The sequence below is a fragment of the Sinohyriopsis cumingii genome, chromosome 14, assembly GCF_028554795.1.
Source record: "Sinohyriopsis cumingii isolate HCF-2022 chromosome 14, ASM2855479v2, whole genome shotgun sequence".
NCBI lineage: Eukaryota > Metazoa > Mollusca > Bivalvia > Unionida > Unionidae > Sinohyriopsis > Sinohyriopsis cumingii.
In genome coordinates this window covers 19,652,285-19,676,106 of record NC_142974.1, presented here as the reverse complement: position 1 = coordinate 19,676,106, position 23,822 = coordinate 19,652,285, and the positions used below count along the sequence as shown (strand labels likewise).

Below are 23,822 nucleotides of genomic sequence, written 5' to 3'. Positions count from 1 at the left end.
CAAGCAATGGCACACCTGGTATACTTCATTAGTCATCTTCTATGTCAAGCATGGGCACATCTGGTATATTCCATTTGTCATCGTTTATTTTATTAGTCATCTTTTATGACAAGCAGTGGCACAGCTTGTATACTCTACTTCCCTAAGCCCACAGAAGATACAGCAATTGAGACAGATGTTTATGAATTCATATTTTATTAATAATCCAAACTATGCAATTTTACTACATGTAAATAATTTCTATACATATTAATATATTTATTTCCCTGTGAAGCAGGTTAATTGTGAGATCTTCAAGAAATCATTTTACCAAAGGTTGATTGGCATCACACCAGCCAGAATGATTTTACCAATGGTTGACTGACATAATTCCAACCAGAATCAAATATTGCAGAAACAAGAAGACAAAAGGAGTTTGTTCAACATACCTTCTCTTTCTGTTCCTTTCCATCCTCCTCAGATTCTGTATGATCATGAACAGTTCCTCGCCAAGCATGTTTAGCCTGAAGAAGTAAATGTAATATGATATCACACAGTCTTACAGGTAGAACCTGTCTTTGATGAGTCTAAAGTCAAATATACGGGTAACTTAACAGGTAGAACCTGTCTTTGATGAGTCTAAAGTCAAATATACAAGTAACTACACATGTAGAACCTGTCTTTGATGAATCTAACGTCAATTATACAGGTAAATATACAGGTAGAACCTGTCTTTGATGAGTCAAATATACAGGTAACTATAAAGCATAGGGGTCACAGTAAAAACATAATAGAGTACTTTTTGTTAAACAATGAGGGGTTGGTTTTACAGTCGGGGATCAACTAACAGCCCAGTTTATCACTGTTGAAAGTCATCTTTAATTAATTGCCAAAATTTCGGGTAAAAGTTGAGGATTATGCTTATCAGAGAATGACATTTAAAATCCCAAGTTCATATGAGGTCACTTGATTTCATCCTGGTCTAAAAATCAAATGTAAAAGCAAAATATTAGTATATGCCTAGTAATATCACAAAGGTTTTCTTAATTTAAATTTTATGTGCCCAACTTGTAACACACATGACTGAAGAATGGTAATATTGAAGGAATTACAATGAATTTTTGTATAACCAAGAACATGTTGAATTGAATCATTGTGACTTTTTTAATAGGTGGTGTTTTAACACACACACACACACACACACATTTCAGGATGCAATTTTTTGTATCATTGTAACTTTGGCCCCTATAATCAACAGTTACTGTCATTAATAAGGTTGAATGTGTACAGAAAAAGTGGTTTTGACTGCAGGATACTCTCCCTAAAATATGAAACAAGAGTCCCTTGAAAGGACCAATGCTCTAGTGGACAAGAAGATTTTGAGGTAATACATGAATAGTCTATTTTCCCTTCTTATATTCTTTTGATTGCCGAGAATTGAAACCACCTTAGGTGTTATTGAGAAAATGCAATTCATCATGTTTGGTATTTTAAAAAATATTCCAACATGTTAATTTACAGAAAACATTGTCAGGACCTTTAATCTTGAACCTGATATCATGGAAAGATCACTAAGTAGCAAGAACAAGAACTTTACAGATAGCCACCATTGTGGACATATTGTAAGTCAGATGGACACCTTTTTCACCAACTGCATATCATAAGAACTCTTTAATGAAAACTCACCTCTCTAGTAACATAGTCTATTCAGAAGGAGTAGTGACAACAGGACCTTCAAGATGGCTGATATATAAGCTGGACATCATATCAGTGCCATTTTCACACACACACACACACACACACAGAAGCTGCCAGGAACACTTTTGTAAAAGGGGAAGTCACCCAATACCATATCCCAAAGGGAGGGAACTGAGGGGTACACTGCTGAATGGTAGATGATGGGTACACAAAAATAAAACCATTATTATGAAGTGCATGATTTAAGACAACACTTTAATGACTTTATATGACTTTTCTGACAACAAATATATAAATTATCTGCATGACTAATTTATTTTGCTGAGCTGGTAAATATTCTTCTGACTGCTTCTTCTCACGCCACTCCTTCAAAAATCTCTACAAATAGGAAATTGTCTATATGACCCCCTTGTATCTGAATAGTCAGTTTATTTACTGTTAACCTATTCCTCAGAGCAGTGTGAACTGTTTTGTGAACAAAATCCCATCTCACAATCTGCTGTTTGTAATTGGAGAACCTCTGCACTTTTGGCCAATTTAAAAAAATTAGGAAACTGGTCTTCATGATATTGGAACATAATTTTCCACAACTCCGTCATGTTGTCCCTAGGATATTTATGTTGTAACATCACATTTTTTGCAAAGCTCAGTATTCAACCATGGTTGCATCACCATCAATGACATCTTTACTGGTTACATTAACAATTCTCTTGTCCTCTCCAAAATGTTGAACAAGAGTGTACGCGTCCATTTCAGTTAGGCCATGATCACCCAGCAACCTCTTCTTTAGAAAGATATGTCAGATTTTTTAGTCCCAAAGCTGCAAAACTTGTGGCTATTGTTTTATGTCCTGCTAGAGATCTTCTTTTCATCTGAGCTTATCACAAAAAAATTTCTTGGCCTGATTAATTATTTCTTTGCTTACATCCTTTTGGTCTTTTTCTACTTTACCTTCTTTTGTTCCATTTTAACACCCTTTATAAAAACACATTTATCACCAAGGTTCATCTCAAGTCCACTCAGAAATTGTCTGATAATGACCTCTCCCTCCTTAGCTCTCTGGTCAACAGTATAGAACAAATCACTACAGATACATCATGGGCCTGCATCTGAAATGTCATGCTGACTGATGCCAAAGATGGTGTAACATCCATCAGAAAATAAGCATGTATGTGTGTGTGATTTGGAATTTTAATGTAGCTTTAACAATTTTTCAATTATATCATTATGATGTCTGTAGTGTGGCAGCTTACACTGATGTCTAGAAATGGGGCATCATGCCGCAGACATGTAGCATCATGTCCCACCCAGTCACATTATCCTAACACCAGGCCGACAAGCCCTAACACTAACCTCTTTAAATGCTGAGCAAAGTGAGGAAGCTGTTTATACCATTTTTATAATTCTTTGGTATGATTCGGCCAGGGTTAGAACTTGTGACCTCCTGCATCCAAGGTGGTCGCTCAAACCAATAGGCCATCAGTGCAGTCCTATATCATCAGGAAAAAAAGCATGGCAACAAACTTATGGTGTCTGCAATTTTCATATAAATATGCACATGTTTTGCTGTCCCTTTTGTACTTTTCAAAATATCAGACCAGAGGCTTCCATGAGAGATACACTGCATATAATGCACTGTAAAATGCCAGTCAATGAAGTTCATGTACTTCTTTCACAGAATATTCATTTGAGTTCAATACATTTTGAAGCTGTTTAGCTGTCCTTGAAGAAGACTTTTTAACAAACTTGTACAATTCCTTCAAAATATCTTGAAATGCTTCATTTAAGTATTTCTTCTGCAGCCTTTGAAGAACGGGGGGGGGGTTTAACTTATGTGCCAAACAGTGACCTGACACAAAATGGGGGTTCTTTTCTTTGAATTGAGTTGCAACACCAGATTTGTTGCCAGTCATAATGGAGACACCATCACTGCCAAACCCTAAAATTGCATTGAGAGACAAACATCGTTTCTTCAAAAACTTCTCCAGCTCACTAAAGAGAACACAGCAGTGGAAAAATGGAGTAAACGGAAAGAGAATTATTTCTTAATATGAAACAACATATGTACCAATATTTAAATAAAGTTTTTGAATGGTTTTGTAATACGCATGCCAACAATATCCCACTCATATTTCACACCTAAGAATAAGAACTATTAATTTATGTTACCTTGAAATAACTGTTTTTAAGAAAAGAACATTTGAATACTTAATGAAGATATTAACTGGTTTAAGTTATATGTAGCTTTCCTACTACATACACATATACATACTCATCTCACAAATATAGTCCCATTTGGAAAGGTCACCCTTCTTATAAGGCCACTTTCCCGATGCAGAAGGTGTGGCTGTATAAGAGGGGGAGCCTGTATTTAATATAGGACTCATAATACTAATTCATTTTCCATAGTAACCCCATGCAAACACTATGATAATAAAAATTCAATAACATTTAAAATTTCTGAGTGTTTATGATCAAATCTAGAGTTATCAGAATAAATGCATCCTCAATGACAGCTTCTGTACAGAAAACACCATGAGATGCAGCATTTTCTGGATCTATGTATGTTTGAAAAATGTGCTTTCAATTCTGCACCAAACAGTCAGATGTTAATTTCAGTAATGAGTGTTCCAAACTCGAGTCTGTTTAAAGACTGAAACTCCATCAATAAAACAATGACTCTAAATTGTTCAGTTACAACTAGGATAAGCTTTCAAAGATTCTGTTTACTAAAATCTAACTTGTATTATCAACAGATATACTCTATTTCATGTTCACCAATTTCCAGATTGGTTCCCATTTTCCCATACCAGTCTAAAAAAAACAAAAAAACAGCAGCCTATTTCAATCTTATAGGTGCTTGTACTCAAACACCTTACTGACCTTAGTATAGCTAATGACTGATATCACCTGCAAAGTGGATGACTAGGACTCAATTTGACAAACTTTTTTAATTTTTGTCTTTAATAAATACAAAAATAAAAGTGTAGACTGGGTACAACAAATTGCAGCAACCGCAAATAATTTGCAAGACCTTTCCTCCTACTGGTTTTCAAAAGTTGTGCGACTTTTCTTGGAGGTGGGTGGGTGATAATCTTGTGATCAGACAGCCTGGCAGCATCTGTATGTGTGTATATATATATATATATATATATATATATATATATATATATATATATATATATATATATATATAAGTGGATATGCAGTACCAAGAAAATGTTATATTTAAAAAATGTAAACAAAAGTGTAAGATAAACCCTTCCAAAAAAATGTAAAATTAGTAAACAAACAAAAATTAAAAACACAAAGGTGTTAAAATTCAGTATAAAATAACAGATAAAGGCAACACATATAAAATCCAGATATATAATTAAAATTTGCTGCATTCACTTAGAAAGTCCTAAATATTCTCTGGTGATACATCTGCAGAGTTTCTTCAAGCAGTTCACATCAAAATACTTCTCAATAAAAATGTGCCCCACTGTCAGTGGACACCTGCTGGGTACACATTCCAGTTGAGAAAAATTCATTTATGGTTGAAAATAAACTATAAGCATTCTCTTTTGTCTATAACAGAAATAAGACAAGCATTAGACTGAGCACTGGGAATATGATGTTTTTGGCAGAAATGTATAGTCAGTTTCCATTTAAAAAATTGGAACTCATTTTCTTCTGTCCATTTCATGACTCCATTTAGCAGATACAAATATCATCAACATGTAGTGAGCAGTCACTTCCTGGATCAAGGTTTTTCACTATGTCATTAGGTTTGATTTTTTGATTTTGAATAGGACAACTGACAATTATACTGCACAGAGGTACACCAGTATCCTGATAGTTTTCAGAAAGGTGCAACCTACCTTACTCTTAAATTTCTATTCTTTAAAAAAATCTGGATACAAAGGTAGGTAAATGGCCCTTGGATTATGCCATACTTCCAAGTGGTGTCATATTTTCTCCGAGTCATAAATGTTCTTTCTTTATGAAAGCTTCTCTAATGAATACTTGATCAGGTCTGACAAGATGGTCTCTTGTGCTTCTGTGGCATCTGAATCCACAGTGAACATAAGATAGTAGGTTGTAAGATTTGAGATAGTCGATCATTCATAATAAAGTCCATTTTGCAAAAATACAGCTATTTAAATATCATGGGGAAGATAGCTGGAAGGGTCAGTTTGATCCTTTCCAGGTTTTGGATATATCACCCATCCTCCACAACAAGACTTGGATGTTACCAGTTTTTTTAAAAATTTTATTGAATATTTCAAGTAGTGGACTTAATGTGGTGTCTGGTAAGTGTTTCACAGGAAGATAGTTGAAATTTTCCAGTCCTGCTGAAGCTTTAAGTTTTGGAGAGTAACAGGTTTATTGCAATCCCCGACATTTGCAGATTTGAAATTGAAAGGAACCTTGCAAGTTTTTGACACGGCAGATTCAGTCTTCAGAATACATGACAGATATTCAGAATTACAGCTGTTGGATTGGCATTAAAATGTTTTAAGGACCTCACTCCATTCCCTGATGGCATATTTTATGGATCATCAAACCATATCTAACTGACATGTTTTACATTGGCAAAGATTTTGGTATTGTTTCCCCAGCAGTATCCTTGGGTATCTCTGCAAAAAGGAGCACTGGATCTGTGATGCTGTTGAAACATGCAGCTGTACGTTTTGACTGCCAGAGGAATGTAAACATTCCCAATCTGCCTTGTTCAATTTGCATCTCAGCTGCTAAAGCCATTAATGTCTGGGAATGTTACTTCTTGAATATACTGGAAAGTGGTCACTATCACACTGTTTGACAGCAATTTCCCAAAAGAAGTCAGGAAAAAGAGATGAATGCTAGAGAGTCAAATCAACAGATGAGTACGATGTTGCAGCATTTCCTGGAGATCATATTTCTTAAGTAGATTGTTGTTCTTGGGTTTAATGTCATTTTTCAGCACACGATAGGCTATACATGGTGACCAGTATTAATGGTGGAGGAAGAACCCAGAAAACCCCCAGAAAGAACCTACCCATGAGAAGCTACTGGTAAGCTTTCTCACATTCGCAGACAGAGGTGAGATGGCAGTGATCCATAACAGAAAGCGATTTAGACCACTCGGCCACTCAGGGACCCTTCTTAAGTAGAAGGACAATTTTCTCAATATATGTATTTAATCCTTGGCAATTCTATTGCATTATGGTATCAAACATATTTATGAATATATTGGGAGTAAGGGACTTCTGGGAATATTCCAGTGTCCATTTTCTCCAGACTCGCCCAATTATTAAAACTAGCTTGATAGAATCATATCCTTGAATGACCTATGTATGTAACCTAAGTAACTGTCATAAAAAGTCTTTGAATGAATAGGTGCCATGGTGCTTATAATGGACTAAGAGGTCTCGTAAACACTTAATCACGTGTATCTAGATGCCAGCCTTTTATCTGGGATGCAAAAAAATCACTGAGGTGGGAGTCCTCCGTATGCATGTAATAGATGTGTGGCAAATTTCAAAGAATTGCCAGGCCTGCTTCAGCCACCTGCTTTGTGGGAAAATGTGTTTATCAGTAAGCTGTGCTGATATTTACAATGACAGAATTCAATGGTTGAAAGAACCCTTGATGTACATATTGCCATGATAAGAGTACATCAAAAGAACATGATGCAATAGCTGGGCGGCAAGTTCAAAGGCTCTGACTGGATGTCAGGTAGGAAAATGTATTGATATTTACAGTGATTGAATTCAAAGACAGAAAGACCCAGAGATTTACATGTGGTCATTATAAGAGTACACCAAATAAACAACTTTAGCTTTTAAATTCATTATTGTGTTCATTTCTGAATGTAGCTAATAAGCAGTGCATGTGACCTCAGAATTAAGACATGTTGAGACTTAGACAATATGCCATTCGCAAATTTGGACAAGTATTTTGCGGTTAAACGGAAAAACTTACAAATATTGTAATGAGATTCAGTGCTAAAGCTGCTAGAATCGATAGTTCAGATGGGACAGTAGCTAAGTGTAAGAAAGTGTGATGCTTAGCTTAGTGTTTGGAATAAGTCCTTACTTGGATTGACAAAATTAGGTCTCACGCTGATGAACAAACAAAAGCTATGTCTGTGTTATAAAGAATGTAGAAATTAAACTCAATGCAAACCAATAGTTCTTCTAATTTTCAGTTTTTTGGGAGGACCAGGGGTCACACGGACAGGCAATGTGAGCAACTAAGTGGCCTAAAAAATGGAAACTTCGCCTTCTTCTCTTAGGAGAGTGGACTTCGCCCTCTGAATTTTTAAGAGGTAACACTGACAGACCATACTTTTTTAGATGCCCCATCGCCTTAGCCCAGTTAGTTCTAGTGTTGTAGTGAAATGTATTCATCAAGACATCAGTAGCTAGGCCTAGTTTTGATATCAATTACGCTGACAAACAAACTCTTGCCCATTCACAAGTGTGTTTTGAAAGTTGATTTTCCACTAACCCTTTCGTGAGTATGGTTACTAAGCAACTATCACTGCCCAATTTCCACATACTATCCTTTGATAATAAAAACATTCAAACATGTGGTTTGAAACTTTAACAAAAATGTGTAAATATTAAGCAATTTGTGTTTTAAGATCAAAATCAGTAATCTGGCATATCGACTATAAAGGTCACATGTCTGTAATTTTATGCATTTTGGAGTGTTATGTATGAACAGTTATGGTAATGTTTTATCTGCAAGGAAGAAATGAGAACAAACAGTATGATCTGAAAGACATGTGCATTTGCCCTCATGTACATGGTACAGGGGTTGTTTCAAACATGTTTGGAAATCTTTGAAAAAGCCATTATTGTGAACTTTTATAAAGTATAAATAATAAAAAGAAATTTTAAAAATTGATTAAGGGTAGTTCATTAAGTGTTTTTACTAACTTGAAATTACAGTAATATAATCTGGATACTAGGTTAAAATTTGTTCAAATGTAGTTTCTGTTCTCTTTTAGAGTCATATGACCAAAATAACTCAGAAAATTGTCTACTTGAAAATAAAGCAAAAGTTTAATGCAAATATCAATACTGGGAAATAGAGGGCTTAATTAAAAAATCAGAACATATATGTATTTTTGTGTATATATATACAGTGTGACCCTGCTCAAACACGCTCTGGTATAACACAAATTTGGATAAAACATGGTCGTGACGTGGCTCCCAAAATTTTATATAAGTGTATTTTTCTCACACACACAAAAAATCTTTTTCAAAAGTACGTAAAAAAACAAAAAAAAATGTAAAAAGTTTATCATTATTTTGGGGAAGAGATTGCATATGAATAATACAAGACAACTGTGGAGTGGCTCCTGAAATTTTATATGTATTTTTCTCGCACACGAAAAAATAGTTTGTCTTCTTAAAAGTACGAAAAATAAAGTGTAAAATGTTTGTTCTAGGATTGCATAGGGCTTCGCCAATGTCGCAAACTGTGATTTTATTTTCCTTATTGGCGGAAAAATATACCATCTGGCAATATTTTTTTAATGGCAACATTGTTGTCTGTTTAAACTTGTATATACAACATTTGGTTTGGAGTGGAGAAATTCAGAGGCCCCACGAAAGGAAACCGCAAACCTGATATAATATGCACTGAAATTTATCTACTGTTACATAAACAATTTCTTTTTCAATACTGACAAACCATCTTAATAATGCATTGTTATATCATCATCTGCTTATGTTGACATCGAGCATGAGTACTGTATGATGTGAGATATCCACTTTTTCTGTTGTTGACATTTCTGGTAATGGAGATCAACCGGATGAGGCATTATCTTGTAATCTATCTTTCATCAGATTTTTGGCCGCTCACTAGTAATTAACATATTTACATAGACTGACATTTATGTGTGGATGGTATATAAAATTCCTCTTCTTTCCACTCAGAATTAAATCCTTCAGAACACCCACATGTTCTGTACTAAGCTTAAATGTCATCAGACCAGAAGACCTGCCTCTCTATCATCTGTTGACCCTTTGTTAAATTGAGTAGAAGGCAGCATCACTCCACTTCCACAAATGTAAAAAAAAATAACCTTACTTATTGGTTTATTCAACAGGCATGGAGAAGCTATAACTACAATTGACCAAATGACAGCCAATTCCATTTTTAAAACTGTACCCTGATAAAATAGTTTGCTGAAATTTCAAAGAAAACATTACCTTTGAAGCACCGACTTTTATGAAAACATACTAAGCAAATGGATAAAATAATCAGTCTCAATCATGCAATACAGTTTTTTATGTTGCCACCACAGTAAGAAATGGGCATCTGTTTGGTTCTCCAAAGCCTTTTGCAGTGACTTCAATAATGCATGCACATTTCATCAAGGAAAGCCAACTACAATCATCAATAAAAACAAAGAACTTTTCTTCAAAGAAGTCAATACCAAACTTAAAACAAAAGTAATGGAATCTTTTTGCATTTTCCAATGTGACTGGAACACATCTACTGTGCTGTGAAAGTTTTCTTTTTGCAGGGAAAAAGTTTGTGCTTATGAATGCTATCATTCTTACGGCAGATTAAACCACAAACCAACTTTTACCGACTTGGGATGTAATGAAAAGTAAACGTGCTTCATCATTCGTTAAGTGATTGTGCTATGTTTATCCAATGAATTCAGATCTGTATGACCTGTGACAAAATTATTATTTTACATCTGTGTGCATTTTTTAAATGGAATTACTTGCACTGCGGACTCAATGTATGTGATGAGATTCATGGGTGAGTACACAGTGTTGATACTCTATTCATGCTATACATAAGACATGTATACATAAACATTATACATGTATTTGTACCACTCCATGGTTCTCTAACTAAAGTAAAATACTATGCAGTGTATATGCCATATCTATTTTCACTACAGATGTATTTCACATTTAATATGCATTGATTTAAGATGGTAACTGTGCCAATGAAGCACGTATTTTACCACCCTCATTTACTACCTACCCCACCTCCCCAAATTTGTTGGGGTACATGCATCATTTTTTTACAGCTAACTGAACTGGTTGTTTATAACACAGTTCGTCTATAACATGGGTTGGATTCTATGGCTACCAACTACCGTGTTTTTGTGGGGTCACACACACACACACAGATATATATATATATATATATATATATATATATATATATATATATATATATATATATATATATTGCGTTTCTTGTTTTGTGTCCACTTCTCCCTGTTGAGTTCTCACCTCTCCCTGTTCTGTCAAAAAGGACAAGTCACTTCTCCCTAAAATTCAAGTCTAGCATGACCCCTGGAGGAGACTGCAACTTTTGCTGGTGGGACTCCTATTTTTATGTAAAATTACATAGCAGTCCCCCCAGTGGTTAAGGAGAAGTAGTGACAACAAACCTGTACTAACAAACATCACAGAGATGACAGACCATCACATAATCTCTCCTAGCCTTGGACCAGAAGAGCTAACATGATCACTGCAAATAGCCCATAACATGAACATTTTATCATCTTCATACTACTAAATGACTTGACCTTAGTGACCTCACTACTTCATGACACCTGGGTCAAGTTAGGTCAAAATACAAATAGTTCTTTAAAACATTACAACCTCAAAATGGAAAGATGATACTGCCTCTGCAATGTCCCTTGTTGTAACCTTGACCTTAAGGCAGACATAATGACTGTGAATAAGTTATGGCCCATACAATGAAATGTTAACAGCCTGCCATACAGACAACTCATAGTATGTCCAGCTTGCCATGCAGACAACTCATAATAGGTCCAGCTTCAAATAAACATATAAAAAATTATCACGGTCAAAGCGGTCTGTTTGGTTATTCAAATTTCTTTCTTTCTTATTTTATTGCTGGCAGCCTCATTAAAGAGCAGATTTAATTAATTTAAAGAACAAGAGTCCCTTGAAGGAACTAATTAATGCTCTACTGGGAGAAAAGAATTTCTAAAAATCCATGATAATCCAAAATCAAAGATTTCAAGATGGAAGAAATATTGGCAGATTTTCACTTAGGTCCAACTAGATTCATATGCGATCTTCTGGTGATGATCCCATGTCGATGCAGCAAATCGATTTTGGAATAGAAGTTATAGCAAGATTTCCAATATGACCATCATGATGGCTATATTGTATGTCAGATTGGCACTATTTCCATTTAGAACCAAATAAACATCATAAGGAGCCTTTTGGTGAAAATCTTTCCTCAGTATGAATATCCATCAAAAAGTAGTACAAAAAAATTTCAAGATGGATTTCTGATTGGCACCAGTTTTATTTATGATGAATTAGATATCACAAGAAGTCTGTTAGTGAAAACCTATGACAACATGACCATCCATGAAGAAGGAGTTAAGCGATAACAAGATTTTCAAGATGGCGAGATGAAAGGTATGGAAGTGGAATACACCATCATTAAAATATTTGCAGGGTTACAATATTACAACCTGGACAATGAAACAAACCACTGAATTATATTATTGTCCTTTGTTGTGACCCTGACCTTGATGTATGGGTCATGACCATAAGTACACAAGACACAAACCCAAGTCAAGATACAACAAAATTTAAAATTTCATTAAATTATCTTAATTTGCTCAGATTAGTTATACCTTTATATAGAGGTCACTGGTTTATATTTTCCAATGAACCTGACCTTGAGGGAAGGGCCTAACTCTGGTATGCGACAAATGTTTAGTTAATTAGACAACTCGTTGAAGTTTTCATCAAAAATCTTCACTGATTCAGTATTGTTATACTCTAGACAAGGAAACAAAACTTTATAAGTAGATTTTTCATTCATGTGACTATCTAAGGGCATGACTATGGTCTGTGATGCACATTCTAAGCATGATATACAATCAGTTAAACTTTCATTACAATATCTTCAGTGGTTCAAAATGTATGCTTCAGTCTCAATCTCATATTTACATTTTTACTTGCTTTGACCTTGATTTTGACACGGGGGCAATGCTATGGTACAGAACACTCCATCTATCATGAAATATATATTTGATATTTGCACATATCAGAAAATTATGGGATGGAAAAAATAAACAATGCCACAACATAATATGCCTGACTTTTTGGTTGAGCTTTAAGTGCAAAAAACCCCAGGTGGCTGAGTGGTCTATGGCACTCATTCTACCAATTACTCAATTACTCACACATCTTACCTCAGTTTGCATGAGTTCAAGGCTCAGTCCAACCAACATGGATATATGAGAAAGCTTGCCATAGTTACTTTCGAGTCATGTTTCCCAGGTTCTTCCTCCATGAAATATACTGGCTGACATGTATAGCCTATTGTATGCCAAAACAAGCAATTAAACCCCATAAAACCAAAACAATGGGTAAAATGGGTTGGACTGTGTATGGGCATGGGCATGTGAGCAAGTGGATATACTCATTTAAAGGCTACTATAGTTATCTGGGGTTATCTTCCTGCTGGCTACAGTTATCTGGGGTTATCTCCCTGCTGGCTACAGTTATCTGAGGTTATCTCCCTGCTGGCTACAGCCTAATAAGTGCTCGTGGGTTCTAATTAAACCATTTTGCTTTTTTGGGACTCCATGATGATTATATTTGCTTAAAACTTACTAAGCACATTTTGAGAAGTTAGGTTTATTGTTTTTATTCAAAAACGCTGAAGAAAAACAAACCTTGCCATCCAGAGATCCTGGCAGTGTACTCACAGCCAGTTCAAATGGGTCAAGGATCAGTTCACCTCCTATTGGTGTATATGGTTTGTACTGAATGGCATAGTATCCCTTGGTGAAATTTTGTTGACGACGGCGGTAATTTTCCAATGAGTTGCCACGTGGTTTATCATACTGAAGAGTTGTTTCAGTCCTACAACAGATCTTCTCAGCTTTGTATGGCTCAGCTGTAAGATGAAAGAAATCAAAATTTAAAATTAGGACTACATCGCGACTAGACAAAAGATGAAATTAAGACTGCATAGCGACTAGACAAAAGATGAAATTAGGACTGAGTAGGGGCAAGGCAAAGATAAAACTAGGACTGGGTAAAGATGAGACAAAAGATAAAATTAGGACTGAACAGGGATGAGAAAAAAAGATAAAATTAGGACTAAGTAGGGGTGAGACAAAAGATAAAATTAGGACTGAGATGGGATGAGACAAAAGATAAAACTAGAACTGGGAAGGGGGTGACACAAAAGATAAAATTAGGACTAAGTAGGGGTGAGAAAAAGATAAAATTAGGACTGAAATGGGATGAGACAAAAGATAAAACTAGAACTGGGAAGGGGCGAGAAGAAAAAAATTAGGACTGGGTAGGGGTGAGATGAAAGATAAAATTAGGTCTGAGCAGGGATGAGACAAAAGATAAAATTAAGACTGAGTAGGAACCAGACAAAAGATAAAATTAGGACTGAGATGGGGTGAGACAAAAGATCAAATTAGGACTGAGCAGGGAAGAGACAAAAAAGATAAAATTAGGACTAAGATGGGGCGAGACAAACTAAGACTGCGAAGGGGTGAGACAAAATATAAAATAAAGACTGACTGAGGATGAGATAAAAGATAAAATTAGGACTGGGTAGGGGTGAAAAGAACAAAATTAGGACTGGGTAGGGGTGAGATAAAAGATATAATTAGGACTGGGTAGGGGTGAGATAAAAGATAAAATTAGGACTGGGTAGGGGTGAGAAGAAAGAAAACATTAGGACTGAATAGGTGTGAGACAAAAGATAAAATAAAGACTGAGTAAGGATGAGACAAAAGATAAAATAAAGACCGAGTAAGGATGAGGCAAAAAATAAAATAAAGACTTAGTAAGGATGAGACAAAAGATAAAATTAGGACTGGGTAGGGGTGAGATGAAAGACAAAATTAGGTCTGAGTAGGGATGAGACAAAAGATAAAATTAAGACTGAGTAGGGACAAGACAAAAGATAAAATTAGGACTTAGTAGGGGCGAGACAAAAAATAAAATTAGGACTGAGTAGGAACCAGACAAAAAATAAACTTAGGAATGAATAGGGACAAAACAAAAGATAAATGAAATAAGTGAGATGAAGATTACTTAAATCAGTTTAATGTTTCTGAGACCCTGATAAGTTAAAACAACTGTCACATCGATTAGGAAATTACAATTGTCTTCAGTCTTTATCAATGAATGACTAAATTTCAGCAATCTATCTTCATTGCTTCACCATTACAATGCTGTCAAGGGAACAATAAATGTTCTTTTGTACCCCTATAAATACTTCACAATCAGGTCACTAGCAGATGATATTCTGTCCATTTTACCTGGACAATGGGCAACCTGGCAGTTTCTCCTATATGTGATCATCTAAATTTACTATTTTTACAAGGTACACTGAAGGAAAGTCAGCTTATAAATCTAAAATATAGATACTAACAGAAAGCTTGATTTGCACTCTGTTTATATACATACATTTTGTAAAATTACCCTGATATTCAATGAATTTATTTCAACTTACAAACAACATATAAAGTATATGGTAAAACATGGCAGTTGATCACATCATTCGGGAACTATCTGTAATGATCACATGATATGGATATTTAAAATTTTGGGGCACACTGGCAGTTTAGGGTATCTATGCGTACTAAGTGTAGTTTACACAGCAAAATGGATTACCATCTAAGTTCTAAGTGGTCAAAGTTGTATTCAACACTTATGCAGGACATAAAAACATTCAATTTTTGTTTTATTTCAATGGACCTGCACATTCTAAAATAGGTTTTTGAATTAATTAATATTTTCATGTCTTTACATGTGGTGGTGTGAATACTATATAACTATACCAGAGCACTGGAGACTTTTCTTGAATTATTCACTTTTAGGTTGACATCATAAATGTACCATTTACATGTGATTTCAATTGACTCTATATAAATACAGATATTATGGTGCAGTTCAATTCAGGTAACAATATATCAGGATTGCCTTTTAAAGATAAGTTCCTTTGGAGAAAGTTTTGCCATTTAATCATCTTAAGAACCCATTTCCTCTTCCTGTCCAAAGGCATTTCTAAAGTTACTTCCATAAATGCCATGTACACAGATTCTGTATTTCAATTTACTTCTATAAATGCCATAGGATATGAACACTGGTATAACATCTTTTATTTAAATTACTTCCATAAATGCCGTAGGACCCGAACACAGGCACTGGGACTCATTATTCAAAGTTTACTTCCATAAATGCCATAGGACATGAACACAGGCATTGGGACTCTTTATTCAAAATTTACTTCCATAAATGCCATAGGACATGAACACAGGCATTGGAATTCTTTATTTAAAGTTTACTTCCATAAATGCCATAGGACCTGAACACAGGCATTGAGACTCTTTATTTAAAATTTACTTCCATAAATGCCATTAGACCTGAACACAGGCATTGGGACTCTTTATTCAAAGTTTACTTCCATAAATGCCATAGGACATGAACACAGGCATTGGAATTCTTTATTTAAATAATACTTCCATAAATGCCATATAACCTGAACACAGGAATTGAAACTCTTTATTCAAAGTTTACTTCCATAAATGTCATTAGACCTGAACAAAGGCACTGGGACTCTTTATTTAAAATTTTCTTCCATAAATGACATAGGACATGAACACAAGCATTGGGACTCTTCATTTAAAATTTACTTCTATAAATGCCATTAGACCTGAACACAGGCATTGAGACTCTTTAAAATTTACTTCCATAAATGCCATAGGACCTGAATACAGGCATTGGGACTCTTCATTTAAAATTTACTTCCATAAATGACATAGGACATGAACACTGGCATTGGGACTCTTCATTTAAAATTTACTTCCATAAATGCCATAGGACCTGAACACTGGCATTGACTCTTTATTTAAAATTTACTTCCATAAATGACATTAGACCTGAACACAGCCATTGGGACTCTTCATTAAAAATTTACTTCCATAAATGCCATAGGACCTGAACACAAGCACTGGGACTCTTTATTCAAAATTTACTTCCATAAATGCCATAGAACCTGAACACAGGTAACAGCATGCTTTATCTCAAATTTACTTCCATAAATGTCACTATATTCAACAACATAATACCATGCAACAGTTAGATTTACTCTCTATATATAAGTACTTAAAATAATCTGTATTTGCCTCAAATAACTCACTGAAGACAGTTGGTTAGCACTGGTAGAATATCAGGTTCATAAATAAAAAGGTCACATCAGACCGAGGTTCAATATCCACCCAGGCCAGCCAAAGTTAACTACATCAGTGTGTCCTTAACAAAAAAGCACTTGCTCCAATTTCTTTGGTATGATTTGGTTAGTGTTATGTTGAAAGTGCTGCTGTAAGCCAACCAAGCAAACAACTGATATAACTTGCTAGAAATCTGAAGCTGGTCTCAATTAGCAAACAGCGCACAGGGTTAGCCATTACTGAAGCATACCTTCTAGTCTCTGTCCAATAGATGCTCAATTACAATATTAGGAGAAATAGTAAGCATGGTAATACAAGATTGATGTTTAATAATGATCCCTAGCAACAAAATAAAATCTAAACTTGTCACAACATTCTTTAATTTTTGTTATTTGTTTAATATTGTTGAACAAGGATTTAATGGGTTGGCTGTCAAAAATACCAAGTTGGTTTGGAAACTGGAAACAAAGCTTTTTATTTTTAAAGCTTACAGAGAAGTTGGGTATTCATAAGACATCTCTAGTAGCATGCTATCATCTTACCTGTGAGAGGTCTGTAATGACTTCTTGAAGTCTGCACAGCATCCGCAATAGAAGGTGTTTTCTGTGTCTTACCTGAGAGGTCTGTAATGACTTTTTGAGAACTGCAGTGTCAGCAATGGCAGGTGTTTTCTGTGCCTTACCTGTGGGAGGTCTGTAATGAAATCTTCAGACCTGCACCATGTCTGCAACTGCAGGGATTTTCTGTGTATTAGCTGTGGAACATCTGTAATGACTTCTCAAGAGCAACACAATATCAGCAACTGCAAGGGATATCTGTGTATTTCCTGTGGGAGGTATGTATGTGTACTTATCATGGCCTGCATAATATCAGCAACTGAAGGGAAAATTTGTATCTTACCTGTGGGAGGTCTGTATATTGAATTCTCAAGGCCTGCTTGTTGTCAGCAGCTGAAGGGAATTTCTATGTCTTACTTGTGGGAGGTCTGTAAATTGACCTCTCAAGGCCTGCATAATGTAACAACTGCAGGGAATTTCTGTGTCTTACCTGTGGGAGTTCTGTAAATTGACTTCTCAAGGCCTGCTTGATGTCAGCAGCTGAAGGGAATTTCTGTGTTTTACTTGTGGGAGTTCTGTAAATTGACCTCTCAAGGCCTGCATAATGTAACAACTGCAAGGAATTTCTGTGTCTTACCTGTGGGAGTTCTGTAAATTGACTTCTGAAGGACTGCATAATGTAACAACTGCAGGGAATTTCTGTGTCTTACCTGTGGGAGGTCTGTAAATTGACTTCTCAAGGCCTGCATAATGTCAGCAACTGAAGGGAATTTCTGAGTCTTACCTGTGGGAGATCTGTAAATTGACTGCTTGCCTGCATAATGTTAGCAACTGAAGGGAATTTCTGTGTCTGACCTATGGGTACTCTGCACTCAGTTTTCAATAACTGCACAATGTTAGCTACACCTGGGGTTCTCTATGTCTTACCTGTGGGAGGTTTGTAATGACTTCTCAAGACCCGCACAATGTCAGATACTATAGGGGTTTTCTGACCAGATTGTTGCATTGTTCACTTTTCCAATTTTTTTTTTCACCTGCAAGGAGATATGATTGATCTTTAAGAAAAAAAATAATTCACCAGTTTCCCAGTCCTGAAAATCCTTTCAGACCAATGTCCAGGACCCATATATTTATATTAATGAACTATAACTGACACGACGACTCTTACCTCCATGCATTGTACAGAATAATATTACATGCAGATATGAATTCGTTTAAATCCCGTGGTCCCAAGTGCTGTAAGAGCTATTTCAATGTCTGATATTCATAAAACATTTCTGAAAGGTGCATCACTGAGGAAATGGCTAAACTATGCATTATATCTGAAGGGTGAACATAAAGTCTGAAGTTAACAAAATTGAGAGGGTAACAATCACAAATCATTCATCTTGCAGCATTCTGGACTGAAATTGTCCATAAATGATGTAAAAATAATTGATAACCTTGCTATTTGTTGGGAATGAAATAGTTATGAAGCTCATGGGTGAGATGACAATGACTGCCAATATTTGCAGAAATTACACAGGCGTTAATTTTCAGTGTGTTATTGTGCATTTAGTGCAATAAATAAATCATAGGCCCCTTGCCAAAATTCTGATGTGCAAGGATAGTGCATATAAAAGATGTAATTCCAGTACTAGATTGTGCAACCACTTAACAATATTTGCACATTACCATTACCAATAGTTGAAGCATCAACATGAATGATACTGTTAAAAAATCTTTAGAGAGTCAGGTATGGCAATACAATAAAGCTGCATAGTTACAATAGTCAGGTTCCAAGGTATTAGATGCTATTCACTCAATTTTACATGCCACACATGGCTATTATATATTCAAGTAATCAGTTTTATATACCAGGTGGGGCTATCATATAGTCAAGTAATTTTACATGCCAGATGGGGCTATCATATATTCAAGTAACAAGTGTTACATGCCAGATGGGGATATTGTCCGGCTATAAATTTTCCAAGGTTGTACTTGGAATTTCGACCTAAAACCTTAGATGTCCAAGTTATTTCTACAGTTTTCCCGGGAAAGCCTGGGAAACCTCAGACAATGCTGATATTTTGTCGAAGGTTTTAAAAGCCTTGGACATTATAAACTTCGGACATTAACTTGGACATTAAAATAACTAAGAAATACCTTGGACATTAAAAAAACTAAGAAATACCTTGGACATGAGAACTTAGTTTATTTTTGGCTTGAAAAAATCTCAGAAATAAGAACTTAGTCATTTTTTTTATAGCTTGGACATAGATCTGAAAAGTAGACTTAGAAAGTTTTTAGCTAGGTCTTGGTCTGTTTTAACTGGGCACATCGAGATTTCTATATATTTATTCAGAACATAGTTTTACAGTTTATTAAAATGAATAATGTTTGTCAGTACCAAAGCAACTAACAAGTCTAAGATTTGAATTAAAAATCTGACTTAATGTTGATTGACTGATATGGTTTTACAGTGTACCATCTCAGTTCAGGCAACATGGTGGCAAACAGGATTGCACATTTTAGTTTCACATCTTATTTACATGGAGATAAAAATATGAAATAAAGAAGCAAAACCTATATACATGCTGGATACCCCCAGTTAGATCAATTCTTAGCATTCATACACTTTTAGTCACTTCATACAATCATCTTAGTGTAACACAGTTGTCCCAATTCTAATGCCCTGTATCCACACAGGACAACTGTAAAAATATATTTTCTAACAAATGAATCTAAAGTAAAGTCTTCAAGGTTAAAGGGTCACATGACATTTTTCTTAAAATTTATGTTTGTGTGTTAGTTACAGGAATAATTATTTAAAGTACCAGTTTAGAAGGATAATAAACTATTACAGTATTAGTGTAAAATTGTTTTCTGAACCTGTTTATTTGTCATATTAGTTACAAGAATAATAATTATAAGTATACAACTGAGTCTCAGAAAATTACATGGACAATTGGCATGGCACTATTCTTAATTATCATTTTTAATATGACAGCTGATAATAAGCAGTTATATTGAAGTTTAATCCCTTTCAAAATGATTTGGGAAGAATGCACCAAACACTTGATTATGTTTTTTTATATCAAAAAGGAGGCATACTCTGCTTGTACAACACTAATTCCATCTCTGAAATACATATAATCCGTCTGAGAATTTAAAAAATGTTCAACTTTACAAAGAAAGTTGACTTTTGATGTTTAAATGAAAAATGATCTCCAAAGTTATTGATGACATAAATCTGAACATTGTTTTCCTTTTGAGTTTAAATCAGTGTAAGATTTTTTTAATTTGCAAATACTTCATATACAAGTCAAGTATGCATGAAATATAGACAAACAAGGTACTGTAAAAGACATTTTCCAAATAAAAAGGCAGTATTTGTAATCCTCATTTAAGTTTTGCAAAGCCACATCTATCCTTTCAGTGATCAAGTAAAAATGTATGCCGATAGTTAAATTGTTCGTCAATAGCTAAATCATGAGTGGTAAAGAATCAAGTAAACAAAGCATGTTTGTGTTAGTGTACTTAAAGTTGATAAAGATTTTAATTTATACACCTAAATTCTAACAACTTAAGACAAACTCTTCCCTCTGTATTTTCTTTGGACACAAAAAGTTTCCCAACAGCAAATACATGGCAAGCTTATCTGTGGAGAAGTTATCTCTGAATAGCTACTTCTGCAATTACTTCTCCCCGAGTGGCCGAGTGGTCTAAAAAGCTCACCGTTAAGGATCACTGCCATCTCACCTCTATCTGCGTGGGATTTGAGTCTCAGGCTCGGCCAATGTGGTTAGATGAGAAAGCCTGCCAGTAGCTTTCCGTGGGTCAGTGGTTCTCCCCGAGGTTTTCCTCCACCAGTTGTAATGGCCGCCATGTATAGCCTATCTTGTTCTAAAAAATGGCATTAAATACTACAACTTCTCCAATTTATTTCTATTCTTCAAAAGCAATTGTAGATAAATTCTGTTTCTTGACCTTGGTTGTCTTCAAAACACAGATAATGACTGCTTTGTTAAAGCCTCCTTTGTAAATATGTTTATGAGACCACCCCCACCCCACCCCATGTGTATTTCCTATTGCACTGATTTTAAAATAAGGGTAGGTAGATTTTTATTATATATCTATTTAATATAAACCGGAGATGTTTTAATTTTAATGGGTTAGTCAGTGTAAAGACTCAAAATGTCAAAGGAATACATCAAGTCTGCTTCATCATTTTTCTTGTGTATAACAGGTTACTGTTCTTACCCCTGAAAAAAGTTTGGATCACCATTTATTACTCGACATATTTCAATCGGCTTTTTGTCGGCCACGACGATTTCATTAAGTTAATTGACACTGATGATAAAAAAGTAGACTGCAGAAAAGCAGATCATACCAAGTGAAAACAGTTAACGAGATCATTGCTATGACCCGCTCTACTGCGTGGGTCATAGCAGTGATCTCAGCAACTTGGATTTTTTATCTACTTTATGCTATACCGTAACTTTTTTAGCATTACACAGTAGGCTTGCTTCAGCCAACTGTATAACAACAGTTCACCTCTTTACGATAAATTTTACACCGCAATGAAAAAATTATCAAATTTTGTGCAAAATGAAAGCCGGAAAAAAAACAGATAAACAATCCACTCGTGTAGATCACTTACACAAGCAAAATTAGGTAATAAATTTATAAAGCAATGGTATTCAATTTCTGCCGCCAAACGTTACTCTCCTGTCGAGCAAACATCGTTGGCAACAGGGAAATGACGTCAGATGTTTAAGCGGCATTAATGCATTGCGAATCTGACTTGTTGCGGATGAGGTTCCACTAGCATGCATTTCTAGACGGTCATGAATACGAATACGAATACTTATATATATATATATATATATATATATATATATATATATATATATATATATATATATATATATATATATATATATATATATCATAATAGTTATATAGCATTTTATTAATCAAGTAATTAATCATTCATTCGATTGAGCAAATAAATCAGTCAATTAATACATTAATAAAACAGTAAATCAACTAGCAAATTGTAATCAACTTTCTTAGTTACCCTTGTACAAACTTTGTTCTTTCTGCTTTTGTAATATTATTTTAGTGGATTTTCACAGCAGATCACCATGCATTTAATTCATTTAAAGTTGAGATTTTCTTTAATTGTCAATATCTGTGATTTTTCTATGCATCTACTGTCTCATTATTGAGAGTAAAAGTTATAGTAAACAAATTACCAGTAAACTTATGGTTTGTCTTATTTAGACCTGGACACAAACTGAAACACATTTTATATTCTTTATTGCTTGCTTGTTTGTCTGTTTTTGAGGTAAGGACTTATCTGTTTTGATATCTTACTTATTCCAAGGGAAACAAATCATTTTGCAAGATGATAGACAAAACATCATATCACTGATAGCAAAACCCCATGCTGCTTATTATATGACTTCCCATTTAGCATCTGGATGCCAAAGTATGTCACAAGTGTTATTTCTCTGTGAATGATTATGTAGGGTTATCATGTCTAGACATTAAAAAAAGAGGACAGTATAGAGAGTGGATGTATTTGTGTCATTTATCTATATGAATTTAATGACTGAAAAGGTAGACATGTCCAGGGAAACCATGGCAACCCTAGATTAGGGGATACCAATAATACATTTGTTCTTTATCAGGAGGGTGGGATTGATTTTGCACACAAATGTTCAGAAAGCAAATAATTATTGATTCTAACAGATGTCTGATTGCCAGGAATTAAATAGAACAGGGAATGGTAATGGTGGTGGACATCATAGGGATTATATAGGTGCTAAGTACAATAGGCTACAAAGATGAATGAGACTTTATACAAAAAACTGTTGACAAATGGCTATGTAAACATCTGGAACCCACTATAGAACTTTTATATGGGCTCTAACAGAAACAAAAACAAAATCAGTTTTAAAAGCTTGATTTTAAAAGGAAAGATATTCATATGTCTGTTCTCATTCATTGGGAAATTTTCTAAAAAATAATTATTTTTTAATTGAAAGTTATTTTGGGGAAAAAAATAATAAATCCATTTTTTAATCAGGGACAATGATGAATAAATTTGTTTTTAATAAGGTAAATTCTAAGATTTTTCACTTTATTATTACAATATAGAAATAGAAAATTATCTACCAAAATCAGAAATGTTTTTCTCTATACATCATAGTTTTACCAATAATTTAATAATATTCTGACCTGAAATGCTTTAAAACATTTCAAACCCCAATCACAGGATGAAATAGACATTCTAATGAATTTTGAAAAGGCTCAGAAAATATGTTGTTTGACAAAATTTAAACAACAGGCACTCCAATGGACTGATTCATCGCTGACTGAAAGAACTTCCA

The 23,822-nt window shown here is 34.7% G+C and overlaps 1 protein-coding gene across 4 annotated transcripts in view; it reads right to left on the bottom strand.

The window, feature by feature from the left end:
- The window catches only part of LOC149783372 (uncharacterized), a 97,980-nt gene extending 75,813 nt beyond the window's left edge, over positions 1-22,167 (bottom strand). For all 4 annotated transcript variants that reach the window (XM_089931601.1, XM_089931602.1, XM_089931603.1 and 1 more), the window contains exons 1-4: positions 22,085-22,167; positions 18,370-18,476; positions 13,358-13,581; positions 429-503 (exon numbers count right to left, since the gene is read on the bottom strand). In XM_089931601.1, the coding sequence (XP_089787727.1) occupies positions 429-503; positions 13,358-13,581; positions 18,370-18,448 (378 nt within the window). In that variant the 5' untranslated portion in view covers positions 18,449-18,476; positions 22,085-22,167. The remainder of the gene's footprint in view (positions 1-428; positions 504-13,357; positions 13,582-18,369; positions 18,477-22,084) is intronic.
- Positions 22,168-23,822: the final 1,655 nt, after the last annotated feature.